At 45.8% G+C, this 19,097-nt stretch overlaps 1 protein-coding gene across 4 annotated transcripts in view; it reads right to left on the bottom strand.

Annotated features, from left to right (window-relative positions):
• PHF11 (PHD finger protein 11) overlaps nt 1-16,979 on the bottom strand; it is a 28,841-nt gene extending 11,862 nt beyond the window's left edge. Inside the window, exons 1-6 of one of the 4 annotated variants that reach the window (XM_065678279.1) lie at nt 16,642-16,978; nt 10,489-10,632; nt 9,758-9,870; nt 8,556-8,691; nt 1,537-1,644; nt 682-815 (exon numbers count right to left, since the gene is read on the bottom strand). In XM_065678279.1, coding sequence (XP_065534351.1) covers nt 682-815; nt 1,537-1,644; nt 8,556-8,663 — 350 coding nt within the window. In that variant the 5' untranslated portion in view covers nt 8,664-8,691; nt 9,758-9,870; nt 10,489-10,632; nt 16,642-16,978. The other 3 variants (XM_065678278.1, XM_065678277.1, XM_065678276.1) reach the window with 3 other exon arrangements.
• Nucleotides 16,980-19,097: the final 2,118 nt, after the last annotated feature.

Raw genomic sequence — 19,097 nt, 5'->3', positions numbered from 1 at the left:
AGAGTCGGACATTAGGGGTTTGTTTTTTTTTTACCTCAGACTTTACTACAACGTCCGCTCTTTAGAAAGTCCTTAAAGGCCCAGTTTCTCAACCCCTTCACCTACAGCCTCCAAACAATTTGTTCCATCTAACAGCAACACAGGCAGTCCAAGGGCAGCGGAGATCAGGGCTCGCATGGTCAGGACAAAAAATTTACTTGAGGTCTGGTTAGTTGTTCTAATACTAACCATGTATTTGAAATAGAAGGTGTTTGATGGGCATACAAAGTTCTCTATCAGAATTTTCCTAATGTGAACAGACACAGAAGTGCTCTGTGCTCAGAGCACATTTAATGAAGCTTCTGCACCAACAGAAATGGAGAATTTGAGTGACACTGGTAAAACATCTTGGTCCTTGAAGACTGGCTAGCTAGCCAGTAAGGACTGACTTCCTCAGTTTTGGCCTACTGATCATTCAGGTGCGTTACAGGCTCAGACACTGAACAGATTCCCTCCCACTGCTGTGATGTCTTCCTTTGAAAGGAAAACATTTCCCCTATTGCCTGTGAACAGAGGATCAAGCATCACCTCAAGAGAAGATAACATACTTCCTTTTAAAACAACACAATTTTTAAGTCTCTCCTCCTGACACCACCACCAAACCCCTAACAATCACTAGTTAGAGAATACTTGGTTAAATACCGGTAGACTCCATTTACTTGATCCGTTTCTATGGCTGCGTCATCACAGAGCGCACAGAAGTAGTGGTAGCTTCTGCGACAGGCTCTTTCCTCACAGCCCACAGTAGCTCCTTTCTTGCGGCAGAAGTTGCACACCTAGAACAGGATGAGGTTCCACAGGTAAGCATTGCACACAGCTCCTGACAATCTTGCCACACAAGGCAAATGCTATCCTGTGGGCAAAAATCAAATCTTTCATGGCAGTCACCTCCGTGTAACTCGTGCAAGTTCACCCCTGCAACCTCCTATCCTGGTTGTTATTTCAACCACCTTTTTGCTATCTTATCTCTATTTCATACTGATGAATTCCTAAACTGATGCAAAGAATCACGTGAGGGTACTGGGCAATTTTCCCCCTCCCCTAAATCTTGCCCAAGGTTTTTAGTGCTTTTAGTGTGTTAGTGTATTTATGTTTTCTAGACTAACTTTGCAATGGAAAGAGTTAAACCCAGGATGTAAAGGAGGAGGACAGCTGAAGACAAAGCCAGTAAGAAAGCCTCATACAAATAACCTTCCTTCTGCTAAAACCAGGTGTTTCCCCTTACACTCATGGATTGCATAATTTTGTTCAGGCACTGCCTTAGTCCTTTACAAAATCTCTAATGAAACTTAGGCTAAGGACTTGAAGGCCAGATATCCAACACATTTTAATATAAAATTAACTAAATTTTGCCAAATAAAATGTCAAATCAATGTTTCTAACTCTTAAACCTGCAATTTCCCCAATCTTAGTAGAGCAAGTTTTTTCCAAACATAAACTGACTAGACAACCTTCAGTACTTTGAGACAGGACTAAGTGCAGAGAGAAACTCCTTACCAGCCGCTTTCCTCTCTTGAGTTCTTTCAACACTGATGCCACATCAAACCTTAGATCCAGGTTATCTGGGTTATATTCCTCAGATTCCACAAATCCTGAAGAAAATAACTGAAGACAAAAGAGATTATATTAAAATTTAATAGAGGGACTCAGTCACCAGCGCAGAAAAAGGAGGAAGGGCACATCTTTTCTTCTTGAACTTGCCCTAACTAAGGCTCATTTTTCTCTGTTTTAAAAAGGCTTCACCTATACTTTACAAGGTGCTTAAACCTTTTACCAGTCAGAAGTAGCTCCTCTGTATATACAGGAGATTTCACAGGAACTGAAAGCAAGCTAAGAAAAGATAACAAGATGAGGAAGTGAACTTAGCAAAAAGTGTGAATGAAGGAAGTCTGCAAGTCCAGGCTGACCAAAGTAAGGAGAAGCTCTTCACCTTACAGACCTCCACACCTTGAACATCTTCTTGTCTCCCCAGCTGCTCCACCTTACAGCTGGGTGCAGTATTGCTCTGTAATAAGATTTTCATACAGTCCAATGCTGACAACAGTTGACTGCACAAGAAACCTAGGAACATTGTATAAAGCCTGGGATAAACCCACAGAAAATGTATACACGTATATCCAAGCCACTTCCATTCCCACAGAAGTGCTGAGCCATGACAGTAAGAGAGGAAAGGGAAGTTCTTAGCAACGTTTTTCCTCATCATAAAATAGGCTAGGCTGGAAAAAGACCTTTAAGATCATCAAGTCCAACCGTTACGCCATTATAGGTATATATATATATACACCTGTCCCGGCTTCAGCAGTAGCAGTCATTTTTCTCCTTCTTAGTAGCTGGCGCAGTGCTGTGTTTTTGACTTCAGCCTGAGAACAACATTGATAACACCGATGGTTTTAGTTGTTGCTCAATAATGTTTACTCTGACCAAGGATTTTTCAGGCTGGGGCTCTGCCAGTGAGGAGGGGCACAGAAAGCTGGGAGGAAGCAGAGACAGGACACGTGAACCAAAGTAGCCAAAGGGTTATGCCATGCCACAGCACATCATGCCCAGTATGGCAACTGGGGGAAGTTACCCGGAAGGGCTAGCTCACTGCTCGGGTTGGGCTGGGTATCGGTCAGCGGGTGGTGAGCGGTTGTGTTCTCTTCCCTTGTTAACTCCCTTATTATTATTGGTGGTAGCAGCAGTGGTTTTGTGTTACATCTTAGTTACTGGACTGTTCCTATCTCAGCCATGGGAGTTACATTCTTTCGATTCTCCTCCCCATCCCTCCAGGAGCAGGGGGGGAAGAAAAGGGGTAGTGAGCAAGCAGCTGCATGGCTCTGAGTTACCAGCTGGGCTTAAACCATGACAATACCCTATATATTATAGCATTACAGAGCTAATTCCAAACAAAATTGAGCTGCCCTTACATCAAAAGGCAGGCATAGCAATCACCTTCTGAGCAGACAGACTAACTGCAAAATCCCAAACAGCACAGAGGAGCCTAAAGCAGAGAAATTGGTACAATTGGTGGGGGGGGGGAAGGGGAAGGGGAAAGGGGGGAAAGAGAGGAAGACAGAAAGAAAAAGTTTCAACACTGGAGCAACATTACAGCCCTAACTAAACCTGTTTCAAAGAAAACATCCAAGTAACACTGTAAAACAGGTATCAAATGTTCTCAAACATTCTGCTGAAAAAATACCCAAAGCAACACAACAAACAAGCAAAGGTAGTAGAAAAATGAGGAAAGCCAGAAAGCTGTTCCAGCAACAATCACATCTCCTGCACAGAGTGACTCCCACAGTAGGAAAAATACGGCATCTGTAACAGATTCTGCACAACAAGAACCAGCCCCACTGAGACCCTGGAATAAAGGGGAGGCATACTCGCTGCAAGAAGAATGAATACATTCTAGATCACAGCATGCTTAGAGCTTGACAGCTATTTTTATACAATCAGTTTCTGGTATTTTTATTCCTTATTTTAAGTAAGGCACAGACTGGGAAATTTTTTACCTTGATATATCAAGTGATACAAGTATTTTCCTGCAAAGGTGTTAAGTGTGGGAAAATCACCTGTGGGGCATGCGGTGGATCTAGTGTGTCACGGTGTAAGCCCAGCTGGTAACTCAGAACCATGCAGCCGCTCACTCACTCCCCTCACTTCTCCTTCCCCGTGCTCCCGAAGGGACGTGGAGGAGAATCGAAAGAAAGTAACTCCCATGGTTGAGATAAGAACAGCCCAGTAACTAAGGTATAACACAAATCACTACTGCTGCCACCAATAATAATAATGATCAGGGAAATAACAAGGGAAGAGAACACAGCCGCTCACCACCCGCTGACCGATACCCAGCCCAACCTGAGCAGCAATCTAGCCTTTCTGGGTAACTGCCTCTAGTTGCTATACTGGGCATGACGTGCTGTGTGGTATGGAATATCTCTTTGGTTAGTTTGGGTCAGGTGTCCTGTCTCTGCTTCCTCCCAGCTTCCCCTCCTCCCTGGCAGAGCATAAGACTCAGAAAGTCCTTGGTCAGAGTAAACATTACTGAGCAGCAACTAAAAACATTGGCGTTATCAGCACTGTTCTCAGGCTAAAGTCAAAACCACAGCACTGCACCAGCTACTATGAAGGAGAAAAATTACTGCTACTGCTGAACCCAGGACAGTATCCACCCCCTATTCCATACCACTCATGTCATGCTCAGATGCCACATTTTTCAATATACCATCACTCTGTCTTATATATATAAAGAGATAGATAGATACATCCACACACACAACAAGAGAGATATCATTCCTCAGTGCATGGAGCAATCCCTATAAAGCTGCTGAATTCATCCGGTCCATGATGTCAGGCTCCATCTCTTGTAACAGTCTTTCAAAGCAAGAGAGATGGTGTGCAGTGCTGGACTGTTGCCTGGTGATGACAGCACAGAACTCGTCTTCATTGGAATGATGGCTGGAGAGAAGTCAGGGCCAGTCGCTGGTGACCTGAAGACATCTAACTGGTGGGCTATAAAAAAGTGCTATGTAGCAGGCAACAGCATCCAATCGAGTTCATTGCCTGCTGTCCCCTAAAATCAAATCCCCTTGAGGAACACATTGGACTTCCCCATCTTCCCGCATTACTCAGCAACTATATCTGGGTCCCTGAGCAAAAGCAATCCCACGAGTGGGTTTGCCTTTACCTGAAGCAGGAATAACCCAGACTGTCTTCCCCAGCAATTCTTTATGTGCACCACAGGAACTTTATCCCCTTCTACAGAATGTAAAAGTTCTGACTGGGCTGGGCCAGCCCTGTTGGCAGATCCTCTGGTGTTGACCAACCAGGTGGCCTTTGCCAAGTGAGTATCCCAATGTTTGAAAGTCCCACCCCCCATTGCTCTCAGTGTGGTTTTTAACAGCCCATTGTACCGTTCGATTTTCCAGAGGCTGGTGCATGGTAGGGGATGTGATATACCCACTCAATGCTATGCTCTTTGGCCCAAGTGTCTATAAGGCTGTTCCAGAAATGAGTCCCATTGTCTGACTCAGTTCTCCCTGGGGTGCCGTGTCACCACAAGATTTGTCTCTCAAGGCCCAGGATAGTGTTCCAGGCAGTGGTGTGGGGCACAGCATATGTTTCCAGCCATCTGGTGGTTGATTCCACCATGGTAAGCGCATGGCGCTTGCCTTGGCGGGTTGGTGGGAGTGTGATATAGTCAATCTGCCAGGCCTCCCCATATTTGTACTTCAGCCATCATCCTCCATATCAAGGAGGCTTTAACCACTTGGCTTGCTTAATTGCAGCACGTTTCACAGTCATGAATGACCTGGGCAATAGTGTCCATTGTTAAATCCACCCCTCGATCACGGGCCCATCTGTACGTAGCATCTCTGCCCTGATGGCCTGAAGTGTCACGGGCCCACGGGGCCAAAAATAATTCACCCTTATGTTGCCAATCTAAGTCCATCTGAGCCACTTCAATCTTAGCAGCCTTATCCACTTGTTGGCTGTTCTGGTGTTCCTCAGTGGCCCGACTCTTGGGTACATGAGCATCTACATGGCGTACCTTCACCACCAGGTTATGCACTCGGGCAGCGATATCTTGCCACAGTGCAGCAGCCCAGATGGGTTTACCTCTGTGTTGCCAGTTGCTTCGCTTCCATTGCTGCAACCACCCCCACAGGGCATTTGCCACCATCCATGAGTCAGTGTAGAGATAAAGTACTGGCCACTTCTCTCGTTCAGCAATGTCCAGAGCCAGCTGGATGGCTTTCACCTCGGCAAACTGACTCGATTCACCCTCTCCTTCAGCAGTTTCTGCAACTTGTCATCGGGGACTCCATACAGCTGCCTTCCATATCTGATGCTTCCAAAGCACTGGAGGGGCCAACTGGATGAGATACTTGCCCATACGATCCTACCTACCCTACCGCTCATGACTGTCCAACCTCAGGGAAAATCTCTTGGTAGTCCTCTTATATCATCATTTAACTGTAGACAAGAACAGAGTTGGACCCTGCTTAGCTTCCATGATTGGACAAGATTGGTCATTCTCAGGGTGGTCATGCCGCAGGCAAAACATATAGAGCATATGCATCAACAAGCTGGTTCCCAGCAAGAGGAGGAGGGTGCTTTCATGGGCATTGAAAGGATATTCAGGATTTTTAACTCTTCCAGAATCTACTTCCCCTGTAAACAGTCTGGTGGGGGAGCAGAGGGTGTGAGAGAATTTCTTCTCTATAGGTTGACCCCCCCAAGGAAAGAAAAAAGAAAGATGTGTAATTGCTAAAAAATTCCCTTATATGCCTCCCAAAGTATAGAGGTGATGACCATGCTGAGAAAGCATATAAGACTGGTTTCATGATCAATGAGTCTATTGTATTACAAGTCATTACCAGAAAGTACAGTGAAACAATAACCTTAGCCCAAACCCCCAGCCAATAAACACCAAAACAGCAAATATCAGCTGTAAGTAAGGTACAACATGCTGAAAGTCTGAGATCAAGAGCAACAATTTTGAGAACCAATAAACCAGCATTGTGATGAGTGACTATTAATCCAAACCAATGAATGCTTATCACAACTACGATTAGACACACTCTGGTCAGATCTGTCATTATCTTAACCCTCTGTGCCCCAAGCTGGGCGCCACAAAGAACTGTCATGGTTTAAGCCCAGCTGGTAACTCAGAACCATGCAGCCGCTCGCTCACTCCCTTCACTTCTTCCTCCCCCTGCTCCCAGAGGGATAGGGAGAAGAATCGGAAGAATGTAACTCCCACGGGTTGAGAACAGTCCAGTAACTAAGGCATAACACAAACCACTGCTGCTACCACCACCAACAATAATGATAAAGGAAATAACAAGGGAAGAGAACACAACTGCTCACCACCTGCCAACCGATACCCAGCCCAACCCGAGCAGCAGTCTAGCCTTTCCGGGTAACTGCCTCTAGTTGCTATACTGGGCATGACATGCTGTGGTATGGAATACCTCTCAGGTTAGTTTGGGTCAGGTGTCCTGTCTCTGCTTCCTCCAAGCTTCCCCTCCTCCCTGGCAGAGCATGAGACTCAGAAAATCTTTGGTCAGAGTAAACATTACTGAGCAACAACTGAAAACATCGGTGTTATCAGCACTGTTCCCAAGCCGAATGTCAAAACCACAGCACTGCAGCAGCTACTAAGAAGGAGAAAAATGACTGCTACTGCTGAACCCAGGACACAGAGAAATCTGGGGTCTAACAGAAGTTGCAGTAATACAGAAAACTTCTTAGTGCAAAATACAGTTGCCACTTTCAGGACGGTTGGAACGCATGGAATCTGCTCCACCATGATTCCCTGGGTAACATAACCTGCTGTCTTATAGGAGCAACGGAGGGTGGAGTGGAGACACTGCAGCCAGGCTTTGCTGTGCTCCCAGCAGGACTGGGAATGTGACGGTACCATTCAGCTGATAAGCTGCATAGCAGCTGCCAAATTAGAGATGTCCATTGCTGAGCCAGCAACTGTGGCAAAAATCACTTGCCTTAGGTAAATCTTGCTCATTACATCTCATTGTAATGCCAGAGCACACTTCCATCCCAAAGTTCCCCACCTCCAAGGTATGACCACCCCTCACTGAGCACGAGTCTTGTATTTTTTATTGGCTGTATCTTTAAGTGAAAAGCATTTTACACCAATCAGTAACTACAGTATGTATGACTGGAGTCACACCTAAACATAAAGAAACCATATAAAAGCAAGTTGAGGATGGAGGAAGAGTCAAGGAGGACTTCAACATAACTGCTGGGATGAGACCATGGGCCGAACCCGTCTCCTCACCCATAGGGACACCCACTGGGTAAGATTTACATTCTATGCGCACTGAACACTTTTATGGGAGATTAGAGCTTGTTTGTATAATGCTTTAAATCTGTTTTTGCAGTCAGATATTATCACTTGTAATCCATGAACCTGAATTTGTCAGGATTTGATAATGTTATTTTGCAAATTGTCAGTGTCAATCCTTCATGGGAGCCAGCAGTCGCTGGCAGTGGGTAACACATTCAGATGGGCAGACCCACTGACGGGTTGCCCTGATGCTGTTGGCGCATTTTCCTCAACAGGCCAGTGGAATCGCTCTCTGATCCAGCAGGACTGAATCAGAGGTGAAGGGTCACTATAATGGGATGCTGAGAGACTAGTCAGGCATAAGGGTCTTGTCTTTCCTGGAGCACTGATAGACAGAGCTAACATTAGGGATTGAGAAAATCTCCCCCTTTCTCATGACTTTCTGTGGGCTGAGAAGTGTCTCAAGAAGGCCTCTTCCTACCGCTAGACTAGACACACATGAAAATACCGCAAATCAACATGTACAGCTATGCAGCAGTGTCCTCCCTCTTTCCAACATTCCAGCCAAGCCTATTGCTTTCAATCTAATACAAGCTTGCTGGTTTGGATAACCAACCTTTTCACTCAGACACCACTGCGGAGTTAAAAATGGACAAGCAGTGGAAACTTTCACTTTTGTCCTTTTCCATTCCTCTTAGGTACCAACCAGCTCAAAGCCACTCACCAGACAATCCTGATGAGCTGCAATATTTCGCTCTTTGGCAATATACATCACAGAACCAGCCTCCCCATCTGAGCAAAACGCACATGTTCTTCTCACCATCTTCTCCATTATGCACAAAACACCTGGAGCAGGAAAACTGGGACAAAACACAAAGCAATTGAGGCCAAGCAGGACAGAGGACAGCAGAGCTTGCTAGCACTTGTTCTCCAACTGCTCCTTCACCTGCATCCCCTGAACCTTGGTGCTTTGCTCCTCCAGCAACAACGACTAGCAGAAAAGGAAAAGCCTGCTCTTGGGACAGCAGTGGGATGGAAAACAGCTCCTAGGAGCTCCAACAGTTACAAGCAGGAGGAAAACTAGCTTACTTCCTCTTGGAAAGCCACACACAAGTCATAAGGGGTAACACAAGAATTTTCAAGGTTGCTCAGCAAATATTTGATCCAACAACAGGCCCAAGGGTGGGCCAGCAAGTCATGCCCTACGTGTTAAACCCTTTTTATTTGGAAGAGGACAATCATTCATAGCAGTGCCTTCCATAGGCTAGTTCTGCTACATGAAAGTCTGAAAGTTAACAGAGTAGAGAAAAACAGCTGTCCCATATTTCTCCAGTGCCCTCCATGAATTCACAAGAAGGAAACACTAATTCCTTCCTGTCCTCCAGGGAAACACCAAGTACACACCAATTTCTTACTGAAGAAAAGGATGTAGCAAAGAAGCGTGGAGAGGTTTGCAAGTAAAAGAGGGCAGAAGACAGAGTCAGAAACAGAAGATTTTAATATTCTCTCTCAATGAGCACTCACATGAGCCACATCATTTTCTCCATGCACTGGGATTTCCCCCGTGGAAATCTGTTCTCTTTTCCTGGCCATATCACAGAATAGTTTGGGCTGAAAAGGACCTTAAGATCATCTAGTTCAAACCCCCCTGCCATGGGCAGGGACACCTCATTCTAGACCATGTCGCCCAAGGCTCTGTCCAACCTGGACTTTAACCCTGCCAGGGATGGAGCATTTATCACTTCTTTGGGCAACCCAATAATAATTCTTCTTCACACAGCCTCTCTTTTTCCCCAGCAGCTGAAAAATGTTAAGGCCAGCTACTTATTTCACAGAACAGTTTAAATGCTTCTGAATAAGCCTTTACTCCTTACCCCTCCCCCAGGAGCTGAGTGTCACTCAGTAGTAGCAAAAAATTTACTTTACCTGTGGTTTCTGTGCAAGTCCACTGCAGCAATCTTCAACAACTTCCCACTATTACTAGGTGCGACACTCCAACCTGCCCTTTGCTGGAGACGTCACCTCTGACAGCACAAACTCTTGTAGGATAACGTAAGAAAAGTTTGCTTTTACTTTCAAAAAGTAAGAAGATTTGAAGTTAAATTATTCTAGTGAGAGAGGCAGCAAGGCCCAAGTACAAAACAGGCAGGAAATTACAAAGTCCAGCAAATCTCGTAACCTTTCTGTGGCTTTTAACAGCCAACCACTATTTTCATTAGTTCCCATCTCCCTTCCATAAAACAGAGAAGGCAGTCTCAAATAAGAACATTAGAGTAGAAGAGGACTTATTCTGGGGGGTTTGGGTTTGTTTTGTTTTTTTGTTTTTTTCCTTTAACTTTGTCATCGAGAATTTGCTTAATCTTGAAGTTAAATTTGCTTAATCTTGAAGTTACAGCAAGTGACTTTGCCTCCACACACATTTGTTTTTTACCATTGTCCTCCTGTCCCTTGTAAGCAAGGCAGGATAGCAGCCAATTTCCAATACCCATCATGTCAGTCTCAGAACATAAGCACAAAATAAATACCACAGAAATAAACAGAAATGTATAGAAATGGTAGAAATGGAACAGAAAACAAAGAAATACATTAGAAAGCGGAACAAGCTAGAGTTTGAATGCTCTAGAACTCAGAAGTTGTTCTCTGCAGCAAGCTAATACCTGAAATTCATGCAGATACATAGGCCCTGCTCAGGCCCAGTCAGAGGATCCAGCTCCGGAGGCTCTGGGAATTTCGTGAGGAAGAGGCTGAAGGTGGAGTCTACCGTCCCTGGTGCTCCCACAGGCTCAGAAGAAATCCTGGTGCTGCAGAACAGAGCACAATCAGTCAAGGTCAGCCTTGGGGTGGCTCCATCACCTCCGCAGGAATCCTGAGGTGGTGGAAAGACCATTCTTCACTACAGAAGCAGCCAGCCTTCACCTGCTGCCCTGCTGAGCTCAGTGTCATGTCCCTCACAGGACCACTGCTTCAGCCCTGTTCCTTCCCCAGCTTTCTGCTACACATTGCTGTCACGGAGAGGTTACCAGGAGCTAAATGGGGCAATGGGTTCAGCTGGCTGTTCTCAAGTAAGGAGGGAGAGAGCACATGGTTCCAGCTCCACACTGTAACATTTTGCCCAAACAACACCCTTCGTTTGCAGGTCTTAAGCCTGCTCTTGAATTCTATTTGAGACCCCAGGATCTGTCTGAAAAGGTGAGAAATTGCTCCTTATTGAGCTCCTCCAGTAACACTTGTGACAACATACAGCTGTTATTCTTTTTCAATTCTCTTCTTACTAAATCTTCATTTTCGATCACAGTTTAGACTGTGTTTCTGAGCACAGAGCTAACACTTTAGCAGTGCAGATCTCTTTCTGTGCAGATATATAGCCTTTCAGATCTCTTTCCTAAGTGGTATTAGATAGTATGGAGGGCACCAGTGTTATGACTGTTGCTCATGCATCATTTTCCACTTGTCAGTGCTGGATTATTACCTGGTATTTTAATAGTCAAATCACTGGCTGTCACAAAGTCCTTCTGCGGCTCTTCACAGCAGCTTCCATGTTGACTGACACAGAAGCAGACTGTGGGAACCAAAGGAGACTAATTCATATGTAAGAGGCAGAGACCCTTCCACTACCTCCCACTAACAACCAAGCAAATGAAGCTGCAAAACAGAATACAGGAGAAGCAGCTAACGGACAGAACCTGTCACAGCTTCTGGCTGCTCCTCTGGTACTGTGCCATTTCCTAGAAACAGTTTCGGTTTTGTTTCCAACAGTGACAAAAAGGAACAAGAAATGAAACAAAGTAAAAAGACACACAACCATTACTGCCAAGTGCGCAGGGACTGTGCCACTTCCAAATATATACCTTGCTAAACATTACCAGTTTGTCTTAAGTATTTCTGCTCCGGAAGCAATCCTGAAAGCATTTGTGCACATAATATATGCATTTTACACAGAAGGAAACTAAGGCACAGAATGTCACTCGGCACATCATAGTATGCCGCGAGTAAGGAAAAAATCCCAAGTCCCCTGACTTCCAGTATGCTACTGAAACCCACTGCCCTATCTCCTGCTCTGTTCTGCTCTCCTCTTTGCCCCAGTGTAGTCAAGGATTTGATGTACCAGAGTACAGAGAAAGAAGTCACACACCCCTTACCTTCACTGCATTCTCCATTTGCATTTTGTGGGGACAAAAGCACTGCTGGTCGTAACCTCCACAAGCCCCCTCCCTGTTCTCCCTAAGTGATTAGCAGCACAAACACACCCAGCTTTGCAAGGCTTTCAGAACTTACTATAGCGTCACTGCAAGACCAAGAGAGCCAATGGTCACTAATGGTCACTCACCAGTCATTGTAGTCACTTAGCCATTTCCATATATTCTCACCTTAACTGCGAGGGTTGGGGGGTCTTCACCATAACTGCTGTAGGCACCTCTCAAGTGTTCACCATAACCCCCCGCTCACACCACAACCTTCATGTCTCACAGTGTTTCAGCTATCAATGAGGCATGATCAGCCACAGTATAACATGGCTGTGTCTTGAAATGAAGTCACATAAACTCCCTATTTGTACAACATATTGCGTTCAGATGTTCTGATCACTGACCGTAAACTCCCTTGGTTGGGGTCCACAACCTGAAACCCATGCCCTACAGACTTTCCATTCCACCTATAGCTCGCTCATAACGAAACTTGCTATATTTTTCTCACACTATACCTTCACTGTGACACCAAGACGGCCAATGGTCACTAGCCAGAATAAAACCAAAGAAATATTTGTTATCACCTTTCGCTCGTTAAAGGGGAAGTGGTTTTTTAAGACTATATCTAAAATATAACTTTTTAGAAAGGTATATGCCAACATATCTGACTCAAGTGATGAGTGACTGGAGGGTTCCTCATTAGACACAAACTCTTACCTTTTCACAAAATGACGATCATGGTTTGGGTTGAAAGGGACCTTAAAGCTCATTCAGTTCCAACCCTCTGCCACGGGCAGGGGCACCTCCTGCCAGACCAGGCTGCTAAAAGCCCCGTCCAACCCGGCATAGCACACTTCCAGCGGCACCCAGTCGGGCCTGCCCCGGGCCCGCCCCTCCCGCAGCACTCACCGCGGGGCGGCAGGAACCATGCACGCCGCTCCTCGCCCGCAGCCCGGCCCGCCCGGCCCGGCACTTCCCCGCTCGAACGCGGCCCCTTCCTCGGCCGCTCTCCCGGGCGGAAGTGGACGTGCGCAACCGCGGTGACAAGCATGCGCAGAAGAAGCGCGGAGCCAAGCGGGGCCCACCCGGGGCTGATTGGCTGAGGCTCCGGCGAGGAAAGGAGGGGAACTAGAGGCGCGCAGCCGCTCCACCGATCACGTGGTGAGGGACGGGGCGCTCGGCCCATCCCCCGCGCCTTTGGGCGTGCCGGCTGCCGGGGTTGTAGGTTCGAGACCCGCGCCCGCCACTCTCGGGGGCCGCCGTCGGGCAGCCATTTCCCGAGAGATTTCCCCCACGAGGAAAGGGGCATCCTACATCCTCCCATCGCCACCCGTTTATTTTTGCGCGTCCCTTAACCAGGGGAAGTAGGAATGAGTGAGCAGCTGGATGTAATGGGGAGGTCACGCTCAGTGCCCAGCGTGGGGCTCTCAGGGTGACATCTGTTCAAGCAGCTGATCCAGAGGATGCATAGGAAAGGCTGGGACAGGGCGCTGTGCCTCCCGCAGCCATGAGGCCTTTTGCTTAGTCTCCTTCACTGTGGAGGAGCAGCGGCTGCCCTGTGCTGGCTTCATACCTGGCCAGCATGCTAAGGACAGGACCATGGCAGTGCCGCCAGTCAGCACTTCGCTTTGCGCAGGCTTGTCCTCGAGTGCCAGATATAAGACTTCCGATCATGACAGGTCCTTGCTGCAGGGTGTTGCTGGTGCTTCCTGGCTGGTAAACCTGATGGCTCATGTATGGGCTGACCCCTTCCCGCTGCCTGTGTTGGCAGATGTCAAACGCGCACCATGTAATGCAAAGCATACGCAATAGTGGGAGCAGCTCGTGGCTCTGCAGGTCTCAACACACGCCACTGGGAGATTTCCTGCTTCTCAAAGGTGCAATGATTCTGCAAGCTCTTTCAACATGAGTGGCTTCAGGCAAAATCGGAACCACAGTATGTCGAACAGGGCCATGGGAGAGGAGAACTGAGGTTTCATTGTCAGCAAAATGGTTTACAGGTCTGTTGTCTCTGTTGAAGGTCTACTTTTAACAAGCTCATGCATGCTGAGACTGTTGAGAAATTCGAGAGCATTGTATGTTGCAGCACAACTCCATGTTTTTTAAACTTGAAGCATCCAAAACAAACGCAAAAACCAGCTTAGGGCCACAGGTACCACATTTTTCCACAGTTACACAGCAAAGATGCAGCCCAATTAAAAGAGGAGTAACCCTAAGCCACATAGACATAAGTCATCTGTTGCCTCTTGGCCTCAGGGCCAACCACTTGTTCTTGCTTCTCTTTCAGTTTGCCATATAGCTAGAGGCTTGAAATCTCTACTCCAAGGCCATGTTTTATAGACAGATAGGAACCAGCCTCAAGCTCGCAGGCCCTTGTCCTTATGGGGGACTTCAACCACCCTGATATCTGTTGGAGCAATGATATGGCCCGGCACAAGCAATCCAGGAGGTTCCTCGATTGTGTGGGAGACAACTTCCTCCTGCAAGTAATAGAGGAGCCAACAAGGAGAGGTGCCATGCTTGACCTTGTGCTCACCAACAGGGAAGGGATCGTTGGAAATGTGGTACTCCAGGGCAGCCTTGGATGCAGCAATCACGAGATGGTCGGATTTGAGATCCTCAGGACAGTGAGAAGAGCGTGCAGCAAGCTCAGTGCCCTGGACTTCAAAAGAGCAGACTTTGGCCTCTTCAGGAGCCTGCTTAGTGAGGTTCCATGGGATATAGCCCTAGGGGGCAGGGGGGCCCAAGACTCTTGGTTGATATTCAAGGACCACCTGCTACAAGCTCAGGAGTGTTGTGTCCTGACTAGAAGGAAGTGCAGCAGGAGGGCCAGGAGACCTCCTTGGATGGATAAGGAGCTGCTGAGGAAACTTCGAGGGAAAGAAGAGGCTTATAAAAGGTGGAAGCAAGGACAGGCAGAAAAGTAAAATGTCTGTATGAAAAACTCACACTAAAGGTAATAAAATGGTCCCCAGAGAATGAGGAAAAGTTAATGAAGGCTCCTGTGTTGAGTCTTCCAGATTTAAATAAACCATTTCATATAAAAGAGAACTGCAAATCAGTAATTGGAAAGATAATGAGTGGCCACCTGAACAAATAATCTCTTATTATGATCCGTCATCTTGGGCCGAAGATGGGTCCTGGGGATACAGGACTCCTATATATATGTTGAATAGGATTATAAGGCTACAAGCTGTAGTAGAAATAGTAGTGAATAAAACAGGAGATGCATTAGGATTAGTTGCAAAGCAGAACACCAAAATGAGAACCGCAATATATCAGTATCACCTAGCTTTAGATTATTTGTTAGCTCAGGAAGGAGGAATCTGGGGAAAATTTAATCTTAGTAATTGCTGTTTGGAAATAGATGATGAAGGAAAAGCCATAAGTGAGCTTGCAAGGGAAATGAAAAAGACAGCCCATGTTCCAGTACAAACCTGGAATGGAATCAATTTTGGTGGACTAGGATCTTGGGGACAATTTTTTAATGGTAATTGGATCACTAAAATTGGAATAGTGGTATTAGGAATACTAGGAGGACTGTTAATTATCCCATGTATCATCCCACGCTTTACCAGATTGATACGTACAGTTACCCAGAACATGCAATTAACTGCTATACCAATGGAGTCCAAAAAGACAAATCAAGGAGAAACTCACTCATTGATGATATTAAAAACAAGGGCGACTCCAATATTATCTGCGGCTCGGAAAGCAGTCATTAGATTAAAAGCCAAAACATGAATCAATAGGTTACATAAAAACAAATGGGGACATTGTAAAGAATACGAGAATGATTCGTGTCAAGAACTTAGGAATCATTGTTACCAATGTACCTGTGACCAGTGTACCATGTGTGGAATGTATAAAAATGACTTTGATTATAATAAATGTTGCTGCCAATGTAATGAAAAGAAAGAAGAAACAAGGGAATAGACTAGCCCCCTCTTTAATCATTTTTGACTGTTAAAATAATAAGGGTGCTTAATGGCTTTGTTTTACTGCTTGAGTGCTTTAAGGAAGGGATTGGGTAACCAAGAGATACATCCTGTTACAGGGGTTTGTGAAACCTATGTTTTAAATAAATAACCATGTAAGGAATGGAACCTATGGTGGTTAAGCTTGTGCAAACATTTTCCTGTTAATACATTACCAAAGAGTTCAGTTTCCTCTTCTAAGAATTTTCTTCACTGAAAAGCAGACCTCAGCAACAAGAAAAAAACAATGAAAAGGGGCCACGTCGGCATCCGGGTACAGAAGAAGAAGGGATTGGCTGAGACCCAGGACCAGGAAGTATACGAGACTGGACCCCAAAGACCCCGGTGTGCATCTTTGGTGGAGTGGAGACTTCCCTGCGCACCCAGCGCTGCTTGCTTATTGCCTCTTGATATTAATCAATTGTAGCAGAATAATTAAATCAGACCATGGCTAAGACGGAATTTTTATGACAAAATTGGTGACCCCGACGTGATCTCTGTGGGGCTGCCTGGGACTGCAGCTCTTACGAGGAGGCGCCCCACAGTTTGTGGCTTGGGAGTTCTAGTCCCGGGAAGTCTCACGAGATCAACAAACAGAGAGGCAATAACGAAGGAATTCGAGCTCCCTGAACACTGCAGTATAAATTACCTGTAAGTCTTGTGCACGAAGATCCGGACGAGAGCAGCGGACTGTAAGTACCGTTCAGCTGGGTGGGAAGGCTGGTGTGTGTGTGTGTATGAGATGCAACAAGGTGCCGTGCCTTTCCTCTGACCGTGGTTTCAGTGAAGAAACCGGTCAGTGAAGAGATGGAGTGTATGGTGCGACATGGACCGGGTATTCTGAATTTGTGAAAGCACAGGTCAGGATATCAGGATCCGTGAAGCGAGTGTAGACCTCTTCTAAGCGCATTTCCAATCTCCCGAGAGGGACTCGGCCGCTGAAGGAGGGAAGCGATAGTGGTTGATTGAAAGGAGACACACCCGGCGGGAAATGGGTCAGAGTAGGAGTCGTAACTCTAACCCAGGAAGGGGCCCGCAGAGAGGTCCCAGAAATGAGGCAGGGAGCGAGTTACCAGAAATACCCCCAGACAGTCCCTTGGGGTTAATGCTTAACTACTGGGGTTCTGGGCCATCCCAGGAAGGAAAGAGTAAAGAAAAAACGGTCCATTATTGCATGGAAGTACGGACTAAAGAGGAAGTTCAGCCTGACCATTTATATTGGCCAATATTTGGGTCTTTTGATGATTGGATATGTCAGGCTTTAAATTTATATGTAAATGGCAAAGAACCTTTCAATCAGGAGGAAAGTGATTATGCAGCATTATGGAAAGGGTCATCTATAACGGTTTCGTTATTTCCCTTGAGAGAAAAGAAAAGAAAGGGAAACAAACCAAGTAAACCATCATGGGAGCCATTAGATAATTTACCACCCCCTTATCAGGGGCAGGACTCGAGAAATAATCGAGAGGGTGTTCACCCTCCGATACCACCCAACCCTGTTCCGTTGGCTCCCCCATCTTCCCCTCCCTCTAGTCATACCAGAAGTAAAACAAGAATACAGGAGGACGAAAATCCTCAGGAGGAAATAGGAGAAAGGGTAACTTTAGTACGCCTCTGAGAGGTTCTGATGGGAGGAAATAGAGGAGGGATTGGATTTGTAGCAGTACCCTTGAACACGGGTGATGCAAGATCCTTTAAAAAAGAAATGGGTCGGTTGTTAGATGACTCCTTAGGGGTTTCTGAACAATTAGACCAGTTCTTAGGCCCTAATACTTATACTTAGGAAGAAATGCAGTCAATATTGGGAATATTATTTACTGTGGAAGAAAGATCTATGATCAGACAAGCCAGAATGCAAAACTGGGAGACGACATCAACAGGGTCCTCCTGGAGAGCAAAAATGGCCTAATCAGAATCCCAATTGGAATAACCAGAATGACCAACACAGACAAAATATGATGGATTTGAGAGAAATTATTATCCAAGGAATTAGAGAGGCAGTTCTGAGGGGACAGAATATTAATAAAGCCTTTAGTGAACATCAGGAGAAAGATGAGTCCCCTACTGATTGGTTAGAAAGGTTAAGAAAAACGTTGCAAACGTATTCCAGTGTGCATCCGGCTTCCCCGGTAGGGTAAAAACCCTTTTAAAAACCCAATTTGTGGCACGGTCCTGGGGGGATATTAGAAGGAAGGTAGAGAAACTAGATGATTGGCAAGATCGCGGGCTCCAAGAATTGTTAAGAGAAGCTCAGAAAGTTTACGTACGAAGAGATGAAGAAAAACAGAAAGGGAAAGCAAAAATATTTGTAGCAGCAGTACAAGAAACTCAGAGATGAGAGCAGCCTAGACTAGTACCCAAGATCTCAGGACCCAGTTACCGAGAAAGAAGGCAGACAGAACCACGGGAAAAGACTAAGATCACCTCTGGGGAAATACCAGAATGTTACTATTGTGGGAAAAAAGGACACCTTAAGAAAAATTGTAGAAAGCGGATGCGAGATGAGAAAATATTTAAAGAGGAGGAATAGGGGTGTCAGGGGCTCTACCTCCTGGGGACAAAGACATCATCTGAGCCCTTGATAAATATAAAGATAGGTCCCCAGGGAGAAGAAATAATATTCTTAGTTGATACCGGAGCTGAAAGATCTACGGTCCGGCACGTCCCTACGGGATGCCAAATAAGTAAAGATACCACTCTAGTAGTGGGAGCAAAGGGGGAACCGTTTAGGGTTCCCGTTATCAAAAATGTAGAAATAGAACCGGAAAAGAAAATTTGTATAGCAGATTTTCTGTTAGTGGAAGAAGCAGGGAATAACCTCCTAGGACGAGATCTAGTTGTACAGTTAGGAATAAACTTGAGAGTCGAAAAGGGAGAGATTATGGTAAACTTATACCAGTTAACAGAGAAGGATGAGAAGCGTATAAATTCGGAAGTCTGGCATAATAAAGGGGAAGTGGGAAAATTAGACATTGAACCATTGAAAATAAAAATTATGAATCCAAAAGAACCTATCAGGGTTAGACAATACCCAATTTCTTTGGAAGGAAGAAAAAGGCTGAAACCAATAGTAAAAGATTTGATACAGAAGGGAACCTTGGAACC

This window comes from Lathamus discolor, chromosome 4 (assembly GCF_037157495.1).
Source record: "Lathamus discolor isolate bLatDis1 chromosome 4, bLatDis1.hap1, whole genome shotgun sequence".
NCBI lineage: Eukaryota > Metazoa > Chordata > Aves > Psittaciformes > Psittacidae > Lathamus > Lathamus discolor.
This window is presented reverse-complemented; position numbering and strand designations above follow the sequence as displayed.